The sequence below is a fragment of the Lynx rufus genome, unplaced genomic scaffold, assembly GCF_022079265.1.
Source record: "Lynx rufus isolate CCGP_SWC_20201006 ecotype Redwood Valley unplaced genomic scaffold, mLynRuf1.p SCAF_7, whole genome shotgun sequence".
Taxonomy (NCBI): domain Eukaryota; kingdom Metazoa; phylum Chordata; class Mammalia; order Carnivora; family Felidae; genus Lynx; species Lynx rufus.
This window is the reverse complement of record NW_025814889.1, coordinates 137,995,637-138,012,341: the sequence shown is the minus strand read 5'-3', so window position 1 is coordinate 138,012,341 and position 16,705 is coordinate 137,995,637. Positions and strand designations below refer to the sequence as shown.

The following is a 16,705-nucleotide window of genomic DNA, read 5'->3' as shown; positions in this document are numbered from 1 at the left end:
ATAAGAAGAGGCTGGAACGAGTACTGCCACTGAGGCCTCAGAGCGACAGCAAGGGACACGGTGTTGTTAGCCAACAGTCCCCAAGGCAGACCAACCACCCCAGCGCCTGTGTTGTTTTTATTTTTACTTTTTTAAGTAGGTTGCATGCCCAGCGTGGAGCCCAATGCGAGGCTTTAACTCTCGATCCCAAGATCAAGACCTGATCTGGGATCAAAAGCCAGACGCGTAAGCAACTGAGCCACCCAGGCGCCCCAATCCATACGCCTTTAAACACAGGGGACGTGAAGCTCAAAAGCGTGGAAGCGTCTGACCTAAATCAGCCCCGTCGTTTAAGAATTAAAGAAAGAGAGGCCCACAGAGGTTTAGTGTCCTGGGGAAGGTCCCTCAGTTACCTGAAAGTCAAGACAAGAGCTCCGTCTCTGACTTCCAGGGCTTCTCTGAAAATGCTCCCCTTTAGAGAGCTTGCCGCTTGCTCAAGCAGCCCTTTGGGAGAGAAGTTTCAGGTGAACTTAGCATCTGGCTCTTCGTGTCACCTTCAGCTCAAAGTGACCAAGCGTAAAATTCCTCCATTCTTTTTTCCCGTTTTCTTTTGCGAAAGATTTTACCTTTTTTTTTTTAATTTTTTTTTAACATTTATTTATTTTTGAGACAGAGAGAGACAGAGCATGAACGGGGGAGGGTCAGAGAGAGAGGGAGACACAGAATCGGAAACAGGCTCCGGGCTCTGAGCTGTCAGCCCAGAGCCCGACGCGGGGCTCGAACTCACGGACCGCGAGATCGTGACCTGGCTGAAGTCGGACGCTCAACCGACTGAGCCACCCAGGCGCCCCAGCGAAAGATTTTACCTTTAAGTAACATCTGCACCCAACATGGGGCTCAAACCCACAACCCTGAGATCAAGAGTCTCACGCTCCACGGACTGAGCCAGCCACGCGCCCCCTCCATTTTTTTTTTCCACACAAGAAAGAGGAAACGTCTACTGGTGAGTGAAGATAGCGGCATCTGTACTTTAACGATTTCAAGGACGAGAGTAACTGTCACTCACCTTCAACCTATGCAAAGGGCAGGAAAAAAGCATCCTGTGTGGACATCCATACAAACAACTGAATTCTCCGCTACCACGTTATGGCGTAACATCCAGCGTCCAATACTGATGGCAAATACACAACAGAGCAACGAGAAGATGCCGACGGGAGGGAGGGCGACCTTTTCCTTGCACCTTGAAAGTGGTCACTGCAATGGCTGTCAATCACGCGTGTCTGTGTTAGTTCCTGAGATTGTTTTCCTAATGTAATCTATTCTCCATGCCAGCATGTTGCATCAAGTTACAAGTGCAATTCTCAACTTTCAACTTAGAATCCACTGCATGTACTTTCTTACCGAACGTCGGCTTGGGGGGAATCAAAGACAAAGACTTTTACAACAACGAGAGACCCAACCGTGGTCAATGCTTCCTAAGTTACAGATTTGACATCTGTGATTAAACTCTTCTGGAGAACAACCATCTCTGTAAATTCCGAAATTCTGTGGCAGTGTTGTGTGAGGGAGGTGGGTCCTTCTGATCCGAAACCTGAAACGCCACAAGGACATCTAGAGACTGTAAGTAAGGCTCCACTAACACTCCAGACGTCACGGAAGAGAACAAACGGTCTTGGGGAGGGTCAGAAATATCTTCTAGCAAAGGCAGGAGTTGGAGTAGAAAGGGTATCAGAGAAAGAGATTTATTTCCCAAAAAGAGAAAACGAGAAATGCGATACTTTTGTTAAGTCCTGAACTGCACGCACAGACACACGAGCTGAACGCTCTCCCTCATGTGCACGAGGGTCCCAGGCCGGCTTCGCCTATTACTTTCTGTTTCTGGTGCCAAAACGGACTCATGCAGGCCAAGAGGCAAAACGCCTCCGCTTAATCTTGAAATTCATCACCGAAATGTGATTACAGAAAACCTAACATTCACAAATCAAGCTGTCGACGTCAAAGCACTGACCACATATCTGCATCATTTTCCATACTGGCTAAAAACCCAGATGCATCAAGGTCCTTCTTTCCATCTCCTTTCTCTCCATCTTCCTCATTTATAAATGGTGTTAATGAGGTATGTGAACAATCACAGACAGATTAATTATTGTCTCCAGGACAGTGTTCCTACTCCACACAGAAAGTGCTAAAAGCCATCTCTAAGCATCAAGAAGCAGACATACGGGGGAACCTGGGTGGCTCAGTTGGTTAAGTGTCCAACTCTCCATCTTGGCTCGGGTCATGATCTCACGTTTGTGAGTTCAAGCCCCTCCTCGGGCTCCACACTGAGAGCGTGGGGCCTCCTTGGGATTCTCCCTCTCTCTCTCTGCCCCTCCCCTGCTTGCTCGCTCTCTCTCTCTCTCTCTCTCAAAATAAATGAATAAACTTAAAAAAAAAAAAGACAAAGAGCAGTATGCCATTGACAAACGGAGTTATTGCTAAAGTTAAGGTTTTAGGGAAATTTTTTCAAACGAGATCCCTGTCTTATCCCCACTTCCACATAAGCACGAAGCACACAGTATCAAAACCACACTTACAAAATATCTCAGGGACTGTGAAAACCTAGAAAATGCTTTCATACCGCACTAATTAAGCGAAGAATCTGATTTAACCAGGTTCTGGAAAAAGAACGCTATTCGTTTCTGAGGACGGGGAAATCCCACCCACAGTTGCTTCCTACAGCAATCTGGACAAAGCTTCCAAAGCTGGTATAGAAAGGAACTTTCTTCTCTTTGACAAGTAACATCTTCACTAAGGCAGAAAATCCCCCTAGAACACAAATAAGCTATAACCTCTGCAAAAGACAGCAGGCGGGATCTCCTAAGGCACCTTTACTGTAGGATTTAGAGGAGTCCAAACACCAAGACCCAACCCCTGGATTCATGCGGGGTCATCTCAGAGCAGGAAAACGTCCTTCACACCTACAAACAAAAGGAGCAAATATTTTTAGAAGGACATTATCCCAATAACTCAAACCGAGTAACGCCAGAGCCCTTGGCGCCCACGCTTCCCTGCGTCCCTGGTGTATCCAAACAAAGGACCCGGCTACTGAAACCTTGCATTTGTCCCTTTCCCAGAAAAGACACCAAACCCATGAATTCTAACACTGTTGTGTCTTGTACTCTTTGCCAACCATCCCATCGTGTTAGCAGGCGGGACGGAGAAGGGCGGATGCTCTCTAATTGTCAGAAATGGACGGGTTCATATTTAACGGTAAAAAGTAACAATGTTGTCGGAAGCCTCTGGATGCTGGGACAGCTCAGAGACTGCGTCTCATCTCACTGCGCTTTGCAAGGAACGCACTTTGCACAAACTGAAGGCCTGTGGCTGGCGCTCAGCAGGTCTGTCGGTGCCATTTCTCTAACATTTGCTTGTGTCTCTGGTCACATTCTGGGAATTCTCGCGGTATTTCAAACTTGTTTATTATTGTATTTGTTACGATGATCTGTGACCAGTGATTATCCTTCACTGAAAGCTCAGATGATGGTTAGCGTTTTTCAGCAATAAAGTGTTTTTTAAGTAAAGTACATACACTGCTTTTTTAAGAGCTAATGCTATTGCACACTTCGTAAACTATACCCTACGGTGTAAACACAACTTTTTTTTTTTAATGTTTATTTATTTTTGAGAGACAGAGCGTGAGCAGGGGAGGGGCAGGGAGGAAGACACAGAATCCGAAGCAGGCTCCAGGCCCTGAGCTGTCAGCACAGAGCCCGACATGGGGCTCGAACCCATGAACCGCAAGATCATGACCTGAGCCAAAGTCGGATGCTTAACTGACTGAGCCACCCAGGTGCCCCAACAACCAAAAATTTCACTTGAGTCTTTTTACTCCAATACTCGCTTTACTGCAGTGGTCTGGAACCAGACCTGCAGCATCGCTGACAAAATACGGCTGTATTTTGTGATCTCATTCTTCTCATTCTTGTTTAGCGAACGCGCAGCTCCTCTAACACAAATCAAAGTGTCAGCGCTGCGCCAGCGGAAGACATCAGTTACCACCGCCACTTTCCATCCTTCTTCCTGGCCGCTTCCATCTGGTGACCCGTGAGAACTCTCACTTGAGCTCCTCCGAAGCAGACTGCACCTTCTGCCCTTGACCCCTGCTGCCAGAAAACTGCCGATGGCCAAAACCCAGATCCAAGATACTTAACACACGAAACAGACTTCCACTGAAAACTGTGCTAAGTAAGCAGACTCTAAGGACTCATCCACCGTGCTCAATTATAAAACAACCCATACAGAGGAAGGTAATCTAAGTCAAGCACAGTATCCTAATATTTTCAGACACCAACTTGTGTTTGTGTGCAAATGGGTAATTCAAATACAAATGAATGCTGGGAAAACTAAATAATTTTTAAATGAGGCATAATTTCAGGAGGACAATAAAGTTCACACTGAAAGAGACCCAAACTGAGAAAGCGCCTCTGAAACGCAAGTGGCACAGGGGCGCCTGGGGGGCTCAGTTGGTTGAGTGTCTGGCTTCAGCTCAGGTCACGATCTCGCTGTTCATGAGGTCAAGCCCCATACTGGGCTCGCTGCTGTCGCACAGAGATCGCTTCAGACCCTCTGCCCTTTCTCTCTGCCCCTCCCCGGCTTGCACTCTCTCAAAATTAAGTAAAAACATTAAAATAGTAAAAAACTTTTAAAAATAAATTAAAAAAAAAATGCAAGCGGCACTACTGGCAGCTCCGGGCTCCCCCCACTTGGACACAAGCTGTGCCCCGAACTCACTGGCCGCTACGTGAAAACACACGTAAAAATAGATCTTACGGAAAACGGAAGAACAGGACTAAAAGCAACAGGATTTTTGATGAATTCTACAATGATGAAAGGAAGGGCCAATTCCTCAAGACATAACAATTACAGACAGATATGTGCCTAACAACAGAGCCCAAAAATAAGGGACACAAAAACCGACTGGTCTGACTGGACAGACTGAATACGGTCCCCTTCCAGGAATGCGTGGAACAGGTGGACAGAAGACCATCAAGAAATAGAAGGTGTGGGACGCGTGGGTGGCTCAGTCGGTTAAGCATTCGACATCAGTTCAGGTCATGATCTCGGGGTCTGTGAGTTCGAGCCCCGCGTCAGGCTCTGTGTGGACAGCTCGGAACCTGGAGCCCACTTCCAATTCTGTGTCTCCCTCTCTCTCTCTCTGCCCCTCCCCTGCTCACGTTGTTTGTTTCTCTCAAAAAGAAAGAAAGAAAGAAAGAAAGAAAGAAAGAAAGAAAGGGAAAGAGAGAGGGAGACAGAGAGAGAGAGAGAGAAAGAAAGAACGAAAGACAGAAAGAAAGAAGGAAAGAAAGAAAAAGACAAACAGAGGTTCAACAGGCGTCTAGACAGCGCCCCCACCAAACCCAAATCCACAGCACATGGGACAGTCTGCATGACAGACCAGGTGCTTGGCCATAAAACACACCTCAACATATTTAAAAATTAAAAACAGGGGGCACCTGGGTGGCTCAGTAGGTTAAGTACCCAACTTCGGCTCAGGTCACGATCTCACAGTTCATGGATTTGAGCCCCGCGTGGGGCTCTGTGCTGACAGCCCAGAGCCTGGAGCCTCCTTCACACTCTGTCTCTGTCTCTCTCTGCCCCTCCCCTGCTTGCTGTCTCTCTCAAAAACAAATAAAAATGTAAATTAAAAAAAAAAAACTTCACTGAAGAAATTAATAAGGCCTAAATAAAATGGAAAGATAGTTCTACACATGGACTGAAAAACTTAGTCTAGTTAAAATGGCAACATTCCTGAAGCTGATCTACAGATCCGTGTTATCTCTACCAAAACTCTAGCTGCTTTTCCGAACAAGCTGAAAAGCTGATCCAAAAATTAATATATAACACAAGGCACCCAGAACGGCCCAAAAAATCTTGAGTAAGATGAACAAAGTTGAAAGACTTAGAGTTTTCTGATTCAAAACTTACACAAAGCTACAGTAATCGAGATAGTGAGGTACTGGCTTAAAAGAGAAAACAGAAAGCAGGAAACAAGAACAAAACCTACAAAAACCCTGATCAGAGCCTCAGGGAGCTCCGGGGCAACAACAGAAGACTAAGGCGTCATCAGGGAGCAGGGACTGCTCTGGCCGCCTCCCACCCACACATGCACACAGGCCAAGCGGACAAAAGCCCAACACCCTGTGATCCTCCCACAACTCAGGGACGGCAGGCCTGATGCTTCGGAGGCTGTCAGGGACGGTCAGATGAGGGGCCGTCCTGACGAGATATGGAGCGGTCTGCCCAGCCCCTCAGAATATAAAACCGCTTCAAGCAGCGTGGCATCCCGTTGGGATGACAACGGTCATCCCAGTCATCCGGCCCCTTTTCAGCACGTGGGACGATGGGACTCACGGCTTCTCCTTTTCCTTGTCCACAGAATAACAAACCGTCTAAATCTGACAGTGGCTTCTTGAGTCTTAAAGGATCACAGTCAGCCTCAGCCGTGGCCTGATGTGGAGTCCCCACAAGAGAGCGGAGAGATCACGGGGCCAAAAAAGTGTTCAAACAAATAATGGCCGGAAACTCTCCAAATCTGGCAACGTAAACCTACAGATTCGAGAAGTCGAGGGAACCAAAGAAGACATACTCAAAGAAATCCACATCAAGACATCATAATTAGGCTCCTGAAAAATCAAAGAAAAATCTTAAAAGCGATTGGAGGGAGATGAGGCGTTATGTACGGGGCCAGGGGATGGACGGACACTACAATTTGGACGACAATGGATGTCTCGGTGGAACACAAGCCGCGAGACACATATCGACGTCCGACCCATAACGAACCATCAGGCGCAGCCACAGCGGTGTGACCCGGACGCCCCCAGAGGGCTACGTGTTCTCAGGCTGCGCCCTGGGCCTCACCGCCTCCCAGGACCCCCGACTCGCCCGTCACCCCACCTTCCCCAGCCTCCAGGTGCTGCCCAGACGCTTTCTCATTTTGTCCATATCGTTTAGCATCAACTTGCTGTTCAGCTACCGGAATTCAAACTCTGGTTTGCTCTGCAAGGAAAGGGATCCACTCGGATGTTCTTAAGCAATCAGATTGCCAGCGAGGGACTTACGGCCATTCCGACTCGGGCTGCCTCTGGTGAGCTTCGACGACGTCAATCGCGATGTTCAGATTCTCTTCCAGTTCTTTCATTCTCTCAGAGTTCAGGGAGGTGAACAAAATCATTGACGAGTAGGCAACAATTTTCTTGTCTGGATGATTTAAGCAAGACCTTCCAGAGAAAGACATGAGGGCATTAGCCCCACTGAGCAATATGGTAAAATATGGATTCTGACAAACAACAATCACCCAATTAACAAATGCAGTGCATTTGACGTTTCTGAGGATTTAACAAAGAATGACAACACTTTGAAACAAGTACCTTATCTACTGGAAAAAGAGCAATCTAAAATGAGTCGTGACACACTGTAGCCAAAATTAAAGATGCAGCGGACTTTAGGACTTGAAAGCAAAAAGCAAACACCACCCGATTAAAGGAAAAGATAAATGATGACATCTATAAAACGTGAAAATGTTCACTCTTGTTAGAAAAAAGAAACCAAAAGGTAAAACGTGAGGCCCCGTTAACTACGGGCACTCCTTTCAGCATCACGAGGGTCAGAGGGTTTACGGGAACGGTGGAAAGACGGTACCCTGGCAAGAGTGGAGCCAAGAGCGTCAGGGTGAGTCCTGCCTCGTCACCTCTCAGCTACGCGATCTTAGTTAGGAAGGTCACTGAGTTACCCATGGCCAATTACGCCCCGGGTTGCGCGCTACGGCAGGATTTTTTTTTCCAGTTCCACTTCATCATACTCTCCTGGAGGAGGTGTTATCCATACATTACAGACAGCGACTGTGTGGACTCTAGCCGCCCAAGTGCACAAAGCCAGTACCTCTCAAAGACGGAACTCAAATTTGGTTACATTTGTCTCACAAACGCGTGCAGAGTGCAAATTACCTCTTTCCGTGTGTTTTCTGATATAAAAATGGACTACGACGACCTCCCTGGCCTATCTCACGGCGCTTCCGTGAGGATCAGATTTGACATCGTAAGGAACACCACCGCGTAACCTGTCGCGGCTTCTCTGCCTTGTTCAGGGGCCTCTCTTCTGGGTTTCTATGACACTCGGATTTACTCAAACTGTGTCTGTCTTACACTACAGTGTGCTCACCTGTTCCTTTATCTCCCCCAAAGCACAGGCTTTTGGGGAATAATAAATAGCTCTAAATTACCCAAATTCCACTCACCTAGCTCAGAACCTCACAGATACTAGGTGTTCAAAATGTTTTAAAGGAAGGAATTCTCAAGAATGAGTAATTTCTACTTCTGTAGCTTGAATTCCACAATTCTTTCCTTCCACCTAAGCTCAATTATCGTGAATCATAAAGATTTGGTGCCTTCAACTCTCATTATTTGGAGGAATTTGAGAGCCAGTCATCGACTCAAGTGAGCTAGGGACCACATTCGAGTTTATGTGATCCTGACATCATACTTTACACGGAAGCCCAGAAAACCGACACGACCGGGGAAGGCAGCAGGGCGTTTAGGCAGCAGAGCACAGCCTTTGGACCCGGAGAGCAGCTCTGCCCTTGACCAGCGGTGAGCGTCGGTTCCTCACCCCGCCCCGCACGGCCGCTCACAGGACAGGAATCGCCCGCACAGAATACCCAACCGGGGCAGAGAAACAGCCACTGCTCGGCCGCCTTACTGCTGCCACGACCACGGACACCCCTCGTGGGCCACGGGGCCTGGGCTAGAAGCCAGGCCTCCCACTCTGAGACAGCGCTTCCTACTGCCTACCCTGCCTCCGTTACCCACTCACCTTCTATCCCGGTGCTCAACTTTGTGTGAACTAACAGAAGTTGGTCAAAGCAAAGTACCAAATCACCAGGAAAAGCACCGTGAACCAACCTAGACAAACGGATTGGCTGTGCCCATCTTACCGCTCTCCAGATCTACCCAGACAGCCTTGTGCCGGGCACATAACAAGTGCTCGATGGATAAATAATGACCAATTCACTGCCCGTACTCCAGCGTTTTATGGCTTTTTTTTCTTACGAATGTGTTTTCCTATAAATCACAGTGAACTTAACAGTATTTCTTACTTTAATCAAAACTCTTATTTTCTTTAAAAAAAAAAGCCGACATACAATAAAGGGCATAAATCTTGAGTGTACAGCCCAATAAATGATTAGATGTGGATATAACTCCATAACTACCACGCAGGTCAAGACACAGAACACTCCCAGAACCCCAGGAGACTCCCTCGTGCCCTCTCCTGGCTGGTGCCGATCCTGCCCCCGCCCCCCACCACCAAGCGCCATCCTCAACTCTCTGACCAAGGGCTAGTTTTCCCTGTTTTTGAACTTCACCTAAATGGAATGATATAACCAGTCTTTCCAGAATGAGAGAAACTTTTATCGATATACTCACAGAAAGAGTTCTGGGAAAGCGTGCACCCACACAACAGACTGCGAATCTTCATTCCGCGAGGCGATGTTGCCTAGAAACTGCAGGCCACAGCGAAATGCTGACGATTTATAAACATAAGAAAGATACAATTTAAAAACTTGTTAACACACCAAATAAACGTATCTTAATAGAAACCATTCCACGTCATTAAACGGGAAGTTTCTGTTAACTTCTTTTAACTACATAAGTCTCTCACCGCGATGAAACTTTGGGCATGACGTTAATATTAAAATGCCTTACCAAAACAACGTGCTCCGTACAAACTGAATTAACTTCTTTAAAAAACTGTAAATGTCAACACAATATACCTCTAATTTACATTAACTATCACTGGACTACGTGCTCCAATTAAGAGAGTTACTCTTTGACCGGATTTTTAAAAATCTAACTTAATGCTACTTAAAACAAAACATCTAGAACATAATACGATAGAAATATTAAAAGTTAAAGAATAGCAAAAAGATGTATTAGGCAAATACCAGCTAAACAGGAAGTCATAGACCCCTTAAAATGAGACGTAACAAACATTAAGGCAAACAAGCATTATCATTTCAGGGGCGGTGGAGCACACAACTCTTAGTCTCAAGGCTTTGAGTGTGAGCCCCATGTTGGGTGTGGAGATTGCTACAGAAAAGAAATAAACTTCAAAAAAAAAAAGTCATTTCAGAATGACAATTCACCAGAAAGATAATAATTATAAGTTGTAATCATAATATGGCCTCAAATACATATATACATATACACACATATATATATAATTAAAAGAAAAATTGACAAAACTACAGAAGAAAGAAAAAAACCCACAATTAAACTCTGCAGTAGTAACACAACTTTCCCGGTGACTTATAAAAAAAGCAGACAAAAAACTAGTCTATGTAAAAGATTTTAACAGCATTTAGTAACAACCCAGTTGACACATTCAGAACATTTCACCCAATAAAACTAGAGCATATTGGACAACATCCACAACACTGACAACATGCAGTGCTGGCACGGATGTGAGCGACAGGGACGCTCACGCACGGCTGGTAGGGACGCAGAATGGTACAGCCACTGTGAAGGACAGTTCAGTCCCGCGGCTTCTTACAAAACTACACACACGCTTAACATACAATCCAACGATCCCAACCCTTGGTCTCTACCCAAAGTAACCGAAAACTTATGTCCACACAAAACCCTGCACATTAATGTTCACGGCAGCTTCGCTCATAATTGCCAAATGAAATTATGAAAGCAACCACGACGTCCTTCTGTACATGACCAGATAAATGAACCGCAGTCCGTGCACGCAAGGAAACGTTACTCAGCACTAAAAAGACACGAGCTATCAAACCATGAACACACATGGAGGAAACTTCCATACAATTACCAAGTGAAAAGGCCACACACCGTATGATCCCAACTGTGACGTTCTGGAAAAAGAGAAACTATGGACACAGTAAAAAGATCTGTGGTCGCCCAGGATCAGGGCGGGGACAATGAACGGGCAGAGCACAGAGGACTTTCAGGCAGTGAAACTATTCTGCATGATTCTATCACGGTGAATACACGTCACTGCACATACTTTTGTCCAAACCCATGAAACGTAAAACACCAAGAATGAACCATGATGTAAACTACGGACTTTGGGTGATAACAACATAACAAATGCATTACAGATGACCCTTGAACATGGGGTGGGGGTGGGGGGGGTAGGGGAACTGATCCCCACACGGTCGAAAATCCACAGATGACCTCTGACTCCCCTAAAACTTAACTATGAATAAATAACCTACTGCTAACCAGAAGATTTATCAATGACATAAACAGCTGATTAACACATATCTTGCACGTTGTTTCATACACTATATTCTTACAATAAAGAAAGCTAGAGAAAAGAAAATACTAAGAAATTGACGGGGAAGAGACAATACATTCACAGCACTGTTGTGTAAAAGTCCACCTGCGAATGTGAGGCGCCGTGCATTCAAGCTTATTGCTCAGATCAGCTGTCACTATGGCGCCACACGTTGAATGCGAGGGAGGCTGTGCAGGTGCAGGGGCAGAAGACACACGAGAAATCTCTGAACCTTCTCAATTTTGCTGTGAACCAAAAACTGCTCTAAAAAATAGTCTATTAAAGGAAAGAGTAACAGGAGAACACATCCGTGTACCGGCCACAAACACAGACCTGTGTGCAACTCCCAACGTAGCGTGAATGTGTGCAAGGCACGTGACCTCTGTGAGATCCAAGTTCCCCCCCCATAACGTGGACAGTCCCTGTTCTGTCGGTCATAAGGATGACACGGGAACCTGCTAACACAGTTGAACGTGCGGGAGAGAACGCAGAAAAGGCTCACCTGGCCACCCTCTTTACTGGCACAATACGGACTTTATAAATACTGGTTTAAAATGTCAGGTTTCCAAATGTTCCATGAAAACATGTGTTTGTTCCTGCGGTCGGAGACTCTAAACAGACACCCTGAGCGCTTACTATATACGCACTCGCTTATCACAATGCTTACCGTACTACCGTATGGAGAACCCTACTGCCGAGACAGGTGCTTTTATCCTTGTTACAGAGCACAGGAGACCAAGACCCACGGCGGTTATAAGGAATCTGACCCAAGTCACACAATTACAAGGTATCGCAATTCCGGATTTATTCCTGTGACCGTATCAACCCAATACGGTTGTCTCATGCTTATCTGAGCACCCACTTGCTTATACGTGAAGCTGATTCGTGAAAAGGAAAAATGGGTTTCAGCCGCAGAGTGTACGGTCTTCCCAAGGACATACCGCCAAGCACTTCACCACGTGCCGGAGAAAAAGACGAGTCTCCGCGCACTTTTAAAGACTGCCATACAGACAGTGCTCGCTTCCTACGTGGCAATTACACCTACGTGCGAGTATTTGGGGGAAATTAGTCCCCAAAATGATCGGAAAGTCACCAGGTTTAGAACAAGAAAACAGACCCCTAAATAACCTGTGGGGACAGAAAAGAAATCACTATGGAAATACAATATTTCAAACCAAATGTTAACAAAAATACCTCAAACCAAAGCTTCGCGATGCAGCTAACACAGTACGGGAAGGAAAACCTTTTTAAAGCTTTAAAATGCGTATTTTGGGGAAGAATGACAAAAATCAATGAATACCTGCTTCGAGAAATTACAAAAAGAATAAAAATATCCCAAAACAGGGAAGGAAGAAAATAAAGATTAAGAGCAAGAAATTATTAAAACGGACAGCAGTCATAAAAAGAGGGTATCAGGAAATCGAAAACGTGACTCTTCAGAAAGCACCATACAGACCAACCTTTGGAAAAACGGGTCAAAATGGAGGAAAGGCACAAAGGACGCCGATGTTACACGTTCAGAAATGACAAAGGCGAGGCTGCCAAAAGAGAAAGTCAGAAGATATCACAAATAACATGAGGCCACACTGTTTGCAAACTTCAATTAAATGAACAAAACCCTAGAGCACAGCTAACACAAACTGTCTCTGTAAAATATCCAGGGAATGCCCGCCGAGCGCGACGGCCACGAAGGGAACTGAAGCGGCAGTCACGTTTTCATTTCCCACAAAAACACATCCTACGCCCAGACGGCTTTCCCGCCAGCTCACACTCAAGGGAGAAAGACTTCCAATTTACACAACCCTTCCAAAGAACGGGAAGAGAGCAGACCCTCAAACCAAGCCGGTGCGGCCAGCCTCACTGGGACCGATATCCAAGTTGAACACGCACGCTATGAAAAAGGAAGAGAACAGAAGGTAAAAATGCAAAACCCGTGCTTCAGGAGGAATCTCGTACTAGAGAGGAAGCTGCACTCACACCTGCACCGCAAACTGCTCTACCCTTCCGGAGACAAACTTTGTAAGCGACCACATCAACCTACAAAGGACAAAACGATCCGATCATCCCGAAGACTGCAGAAGACGTAGTTGGTGAAACTCGACACCCGTTCATAATTTTAAACAACAAGCCAAACTGAACAACTCATAGCCACCGAGGAACAGAGGAGGGCTTCTTTAACCTAACAATGGGTCCCCAACACAGAACGCAAGGCGCACGTTACGGTTAACAGCCAGATGGAGAAGGAGCCTTCCTTCTGAAAGGGAAGGAGACGGAGGTGCCTGCTATCACCACGTCCAGACCGCACTCCGCTGACAATCCGGGCCGGCAAGATGAAAAAAGGCCAAACGCTGGAGGAGACAACACTGAACTGTTTTTTTGTTTTCCTCTACGGTTGAAACGTCATTTCTAATGTATGTGGACAACACTTTTAGGCGTACAAGTTGTCTGAATTAGTAAGTCCCAAAAGCTTCTGGATGCAAAGTCAATATTTAAAAAGTCAGTAATACTTCCATACATATAGGGAACAAGCAAAAAAAAAAAATCAAGAATGAAGCCTATTCATAAAAGCACCAAAAATGGGGCACCTGGGTGGCTTAGTCAGTCAAGCATCTGACTCTTGATTCTGGCTCAGGTCACTATCTCACGGTTCGTGGGTTCGAGCCCCACGTCAGGCTCTGCACTGGCAGCATGGAGCCTGTTTGGGATTCTATGTCTCCCTCTCTCCCTGCCCCTCCCCCGCTCACATCTCTCTCTCCCTCTCTCTCTCTCATTCATTCTCTCAAAATAAATATATAAACATTAAAAAAAAAAAGCATCAAAAATGTAACTAAAAATGATGCCCAGTGCCACTAAGAAAAAAGATTCTAAACTTGATGGAGTAAAGAATTATACCACGTTCACAGAGGACAGGAATCCGTTTTTCTCTAGAGATCAAATGCAATCTGAGTCTGAATTCCCCACAGGGTGTGTGTGTGTGTCTGTGTGTGTGTGTGGTCATTTTACACATCAGAGAACATCTATATGTTTGTGTGGGCATCTCTAATCTGACAAGATGATTCTAAAATTTATGTCATGATATAAACAGCCGACGGCTGAGACGCTGTTGAAAATCACGAGGTAAGAAGATTTGTTTTCAGAAAACAGTAAGCAACGGTAGGTACCAGTATAAAAAATGGAAACTAGGCTCCTGCCCCACACGACACAGAAAATTCAACTCCAAGCACTAACCTAAGCGTAAAAAAGTAAAACTAGAAAGCTTTTAGAAAACAACACTGCAGAGTAAGATATTTTAAACAAAACACACAAAAGAATACCATAAAGAAAAACATTAACCACCTAGACTACATCAAAACTAACACTTTTTTCTCAAAAGTGTTAACATCCTAGGGTTAAAAAACAAAAACTATCCATAGAACAGGAAAAGATATGAATGAACATGTAACAGAAACACGTTAACTACCGCAAGATTTGAGCTTTTGTAAGTCGGTAAAAAGACAGACAAATCTGATTTAAAAAACGGGAGGGGGGATTTGAAACAACGCTTAATAAAGATTTCCAAAAGGCCAAATATAGGAAGTGCTGAACCCCATGGAAAAGGCCAAGATTCTACGACACACCCGCCGGACTGGCAAAAATCAGGCAGATGACACCCGAGCGTCTATGGGAAGGTGGTGCGGCCCAGCCGAGGGCTCTCTAAACCCGGCGCCTCCCGGACATCCCCGAGAGCCGTGCGCGGGCCGGGTTTACCAGGTTTCCGAGTGGGCGCCGGTTTCGTAAACCCTCCACCGCCTGCCCTGCCAAAGGGCAGACGGGCCCTTCCGGGAAGCCTCCTTCGCCGGCTGGCAAGTTCGGCATCGCCAGGCTTCCTGCAGCACGCTGCTTCTCTGGCATCCGCCCGCTGCGGTCAAGTCTCTCCAGTGATTTGCTCCGGCAAATTGTGACCAACCGGGCGTGTCCAGCAGCCGAGAACTTCCTCGGGATGCTTCCGAGCAAGTTCCGAGTCAGGATACCTCCCTGTGAACGACCTGCCCCTGCACCCCAGAGGGTGGATTTCCAGCAAGTTCCGCCGACAACGCCTCCCCACGACTTCCCCACCGGCCAGATCCTCTGTTGTTTTTAATTTTTTTGTGTATTTATTTTTGAGACAGAAACAGGGCATGAGTGGGGGAGGGGCAGAGAGACAGGGAGACACAGGATCCGAAGCAGGATCCAGGCCCTGAGCTGTCAGCACAGAGCCCGACGCGGGGCTCGAACCCACGAACCGTGTGAGATCGTGACCTGAGCCGAAGTCGGACGCTTAACCGACTGGGTCACCCAGGCGCCCCAATCCTGTATTTCAAGACTTTGTGACAGTCAGCAGTTCTTTACATTAAATTGTCCCCGTTCAAGTTATGGCGTTCAAGTTTCCATCTCCTGGACGTGCCCTCTCCAGCAGAGCAGACGGAGAGAAGGGAGAGCAGGAGGGAGGAGTGGGGAAGAGAGGGAGGAAGGGACAGGGGGCCCCTGTGGGAGCAAGAGAAGAGGCACCAAGCACAGGCCTTAGAGCAGGATCATAGCTCAGGCAGGACATCAGGCGAACAGAACCGAACTACTTGTTTCAACGAAGAAAACTTGCTATCAGGAATCAGATACGCTACAAAGGCAACACTGAGGTAACACAGACACCGGGGCTACAGGAAACAGCTACCACCCTTGGAACCGACGGCACCAGGGGGAGCTTCTGAGAGCCCAGGACCTGCAGGGGCTCCGCAGGGCTGGGAGCCAGGCCCCTGGGGAAAGGGGCCGCCCAGCGACCGTGGATGCCTCGGGAGCACATGGGACACCTTAGGGAGGGGGCGTGGACAAGGCCTGGCCAGCTGATGACGGTCCCCCCCCCCCCCCCCGGGGGAAACAAAACGAGGCCGACGGGGAAAGCAACGGAAGGTGGGCGCAGGTACGGCTCTGGGAGGGAGATGCGAGTGGGGAGCGAGTCCCTGCCTCCTCCTCCCGCCTGCCGCTCAGCTGGGCCCGACACACGGACACCCGGGCCTGGCAACGCCACACAGGACCCGGAGGCCAGGGTGAGTGACGGTGGCCGAGGAGCCAGAACGACGTCCAACGTGCAGCAATCGCTCCCGTGATGTGCAGGTGGGATTTACGTGGGTTCTTACTGTATCTTCATAGTTAAGGCGGACGGCACCGTCCACATTTCACAGATGAAGAAAAGAGGCACAGAGCGAGCACATAAATCAGCGGCCAGTGAGGGGCCGGCCACGACTAAGGCCGCGCTGCGCGCCTTCAAGGCCAGCCGGCTGACGGGAGCAAGCCGGTGTCCGTACGGTTCACACGGGCACCGCAATGCTGGCCAGGGAAATACTTGAAATACTTCTGTCCTTTGCGGTAACCAGAT

The 16,705-nt window shown here is 47.1% G+C and overlaps 1 protein-coding gene across 2 annotated transcripts in view; it reads right to left on the bottom strand.

Moving 5' to 3' along the window:
• The window catches only part of ATXN10 (ataxin 10), a 166,333-nt gene that overhangs the window by 117,248 nt on the left and 32,380 nt on the right, over window positions 1-16,705 (bottom strand). For both annotated transcript variants that reach the window (XM_047065235.1, XM_047065236.1), the window contains exons 4-5: window positions 9,441-9,537; window positions 7,080-7,238 (exon numbers count right to left, since the gene is read on the bottom strand). In XM_047065235.1, the coding sequence (XP_046921191.1) occupies window positions 7,080-7,238; window positions 9,441-9,537 (256 nt within the window). The remainder of the gene's footprint in view (window positions 1-7,079; window positions 7,239-9,440; window positions 9,538-16,705) is intronic.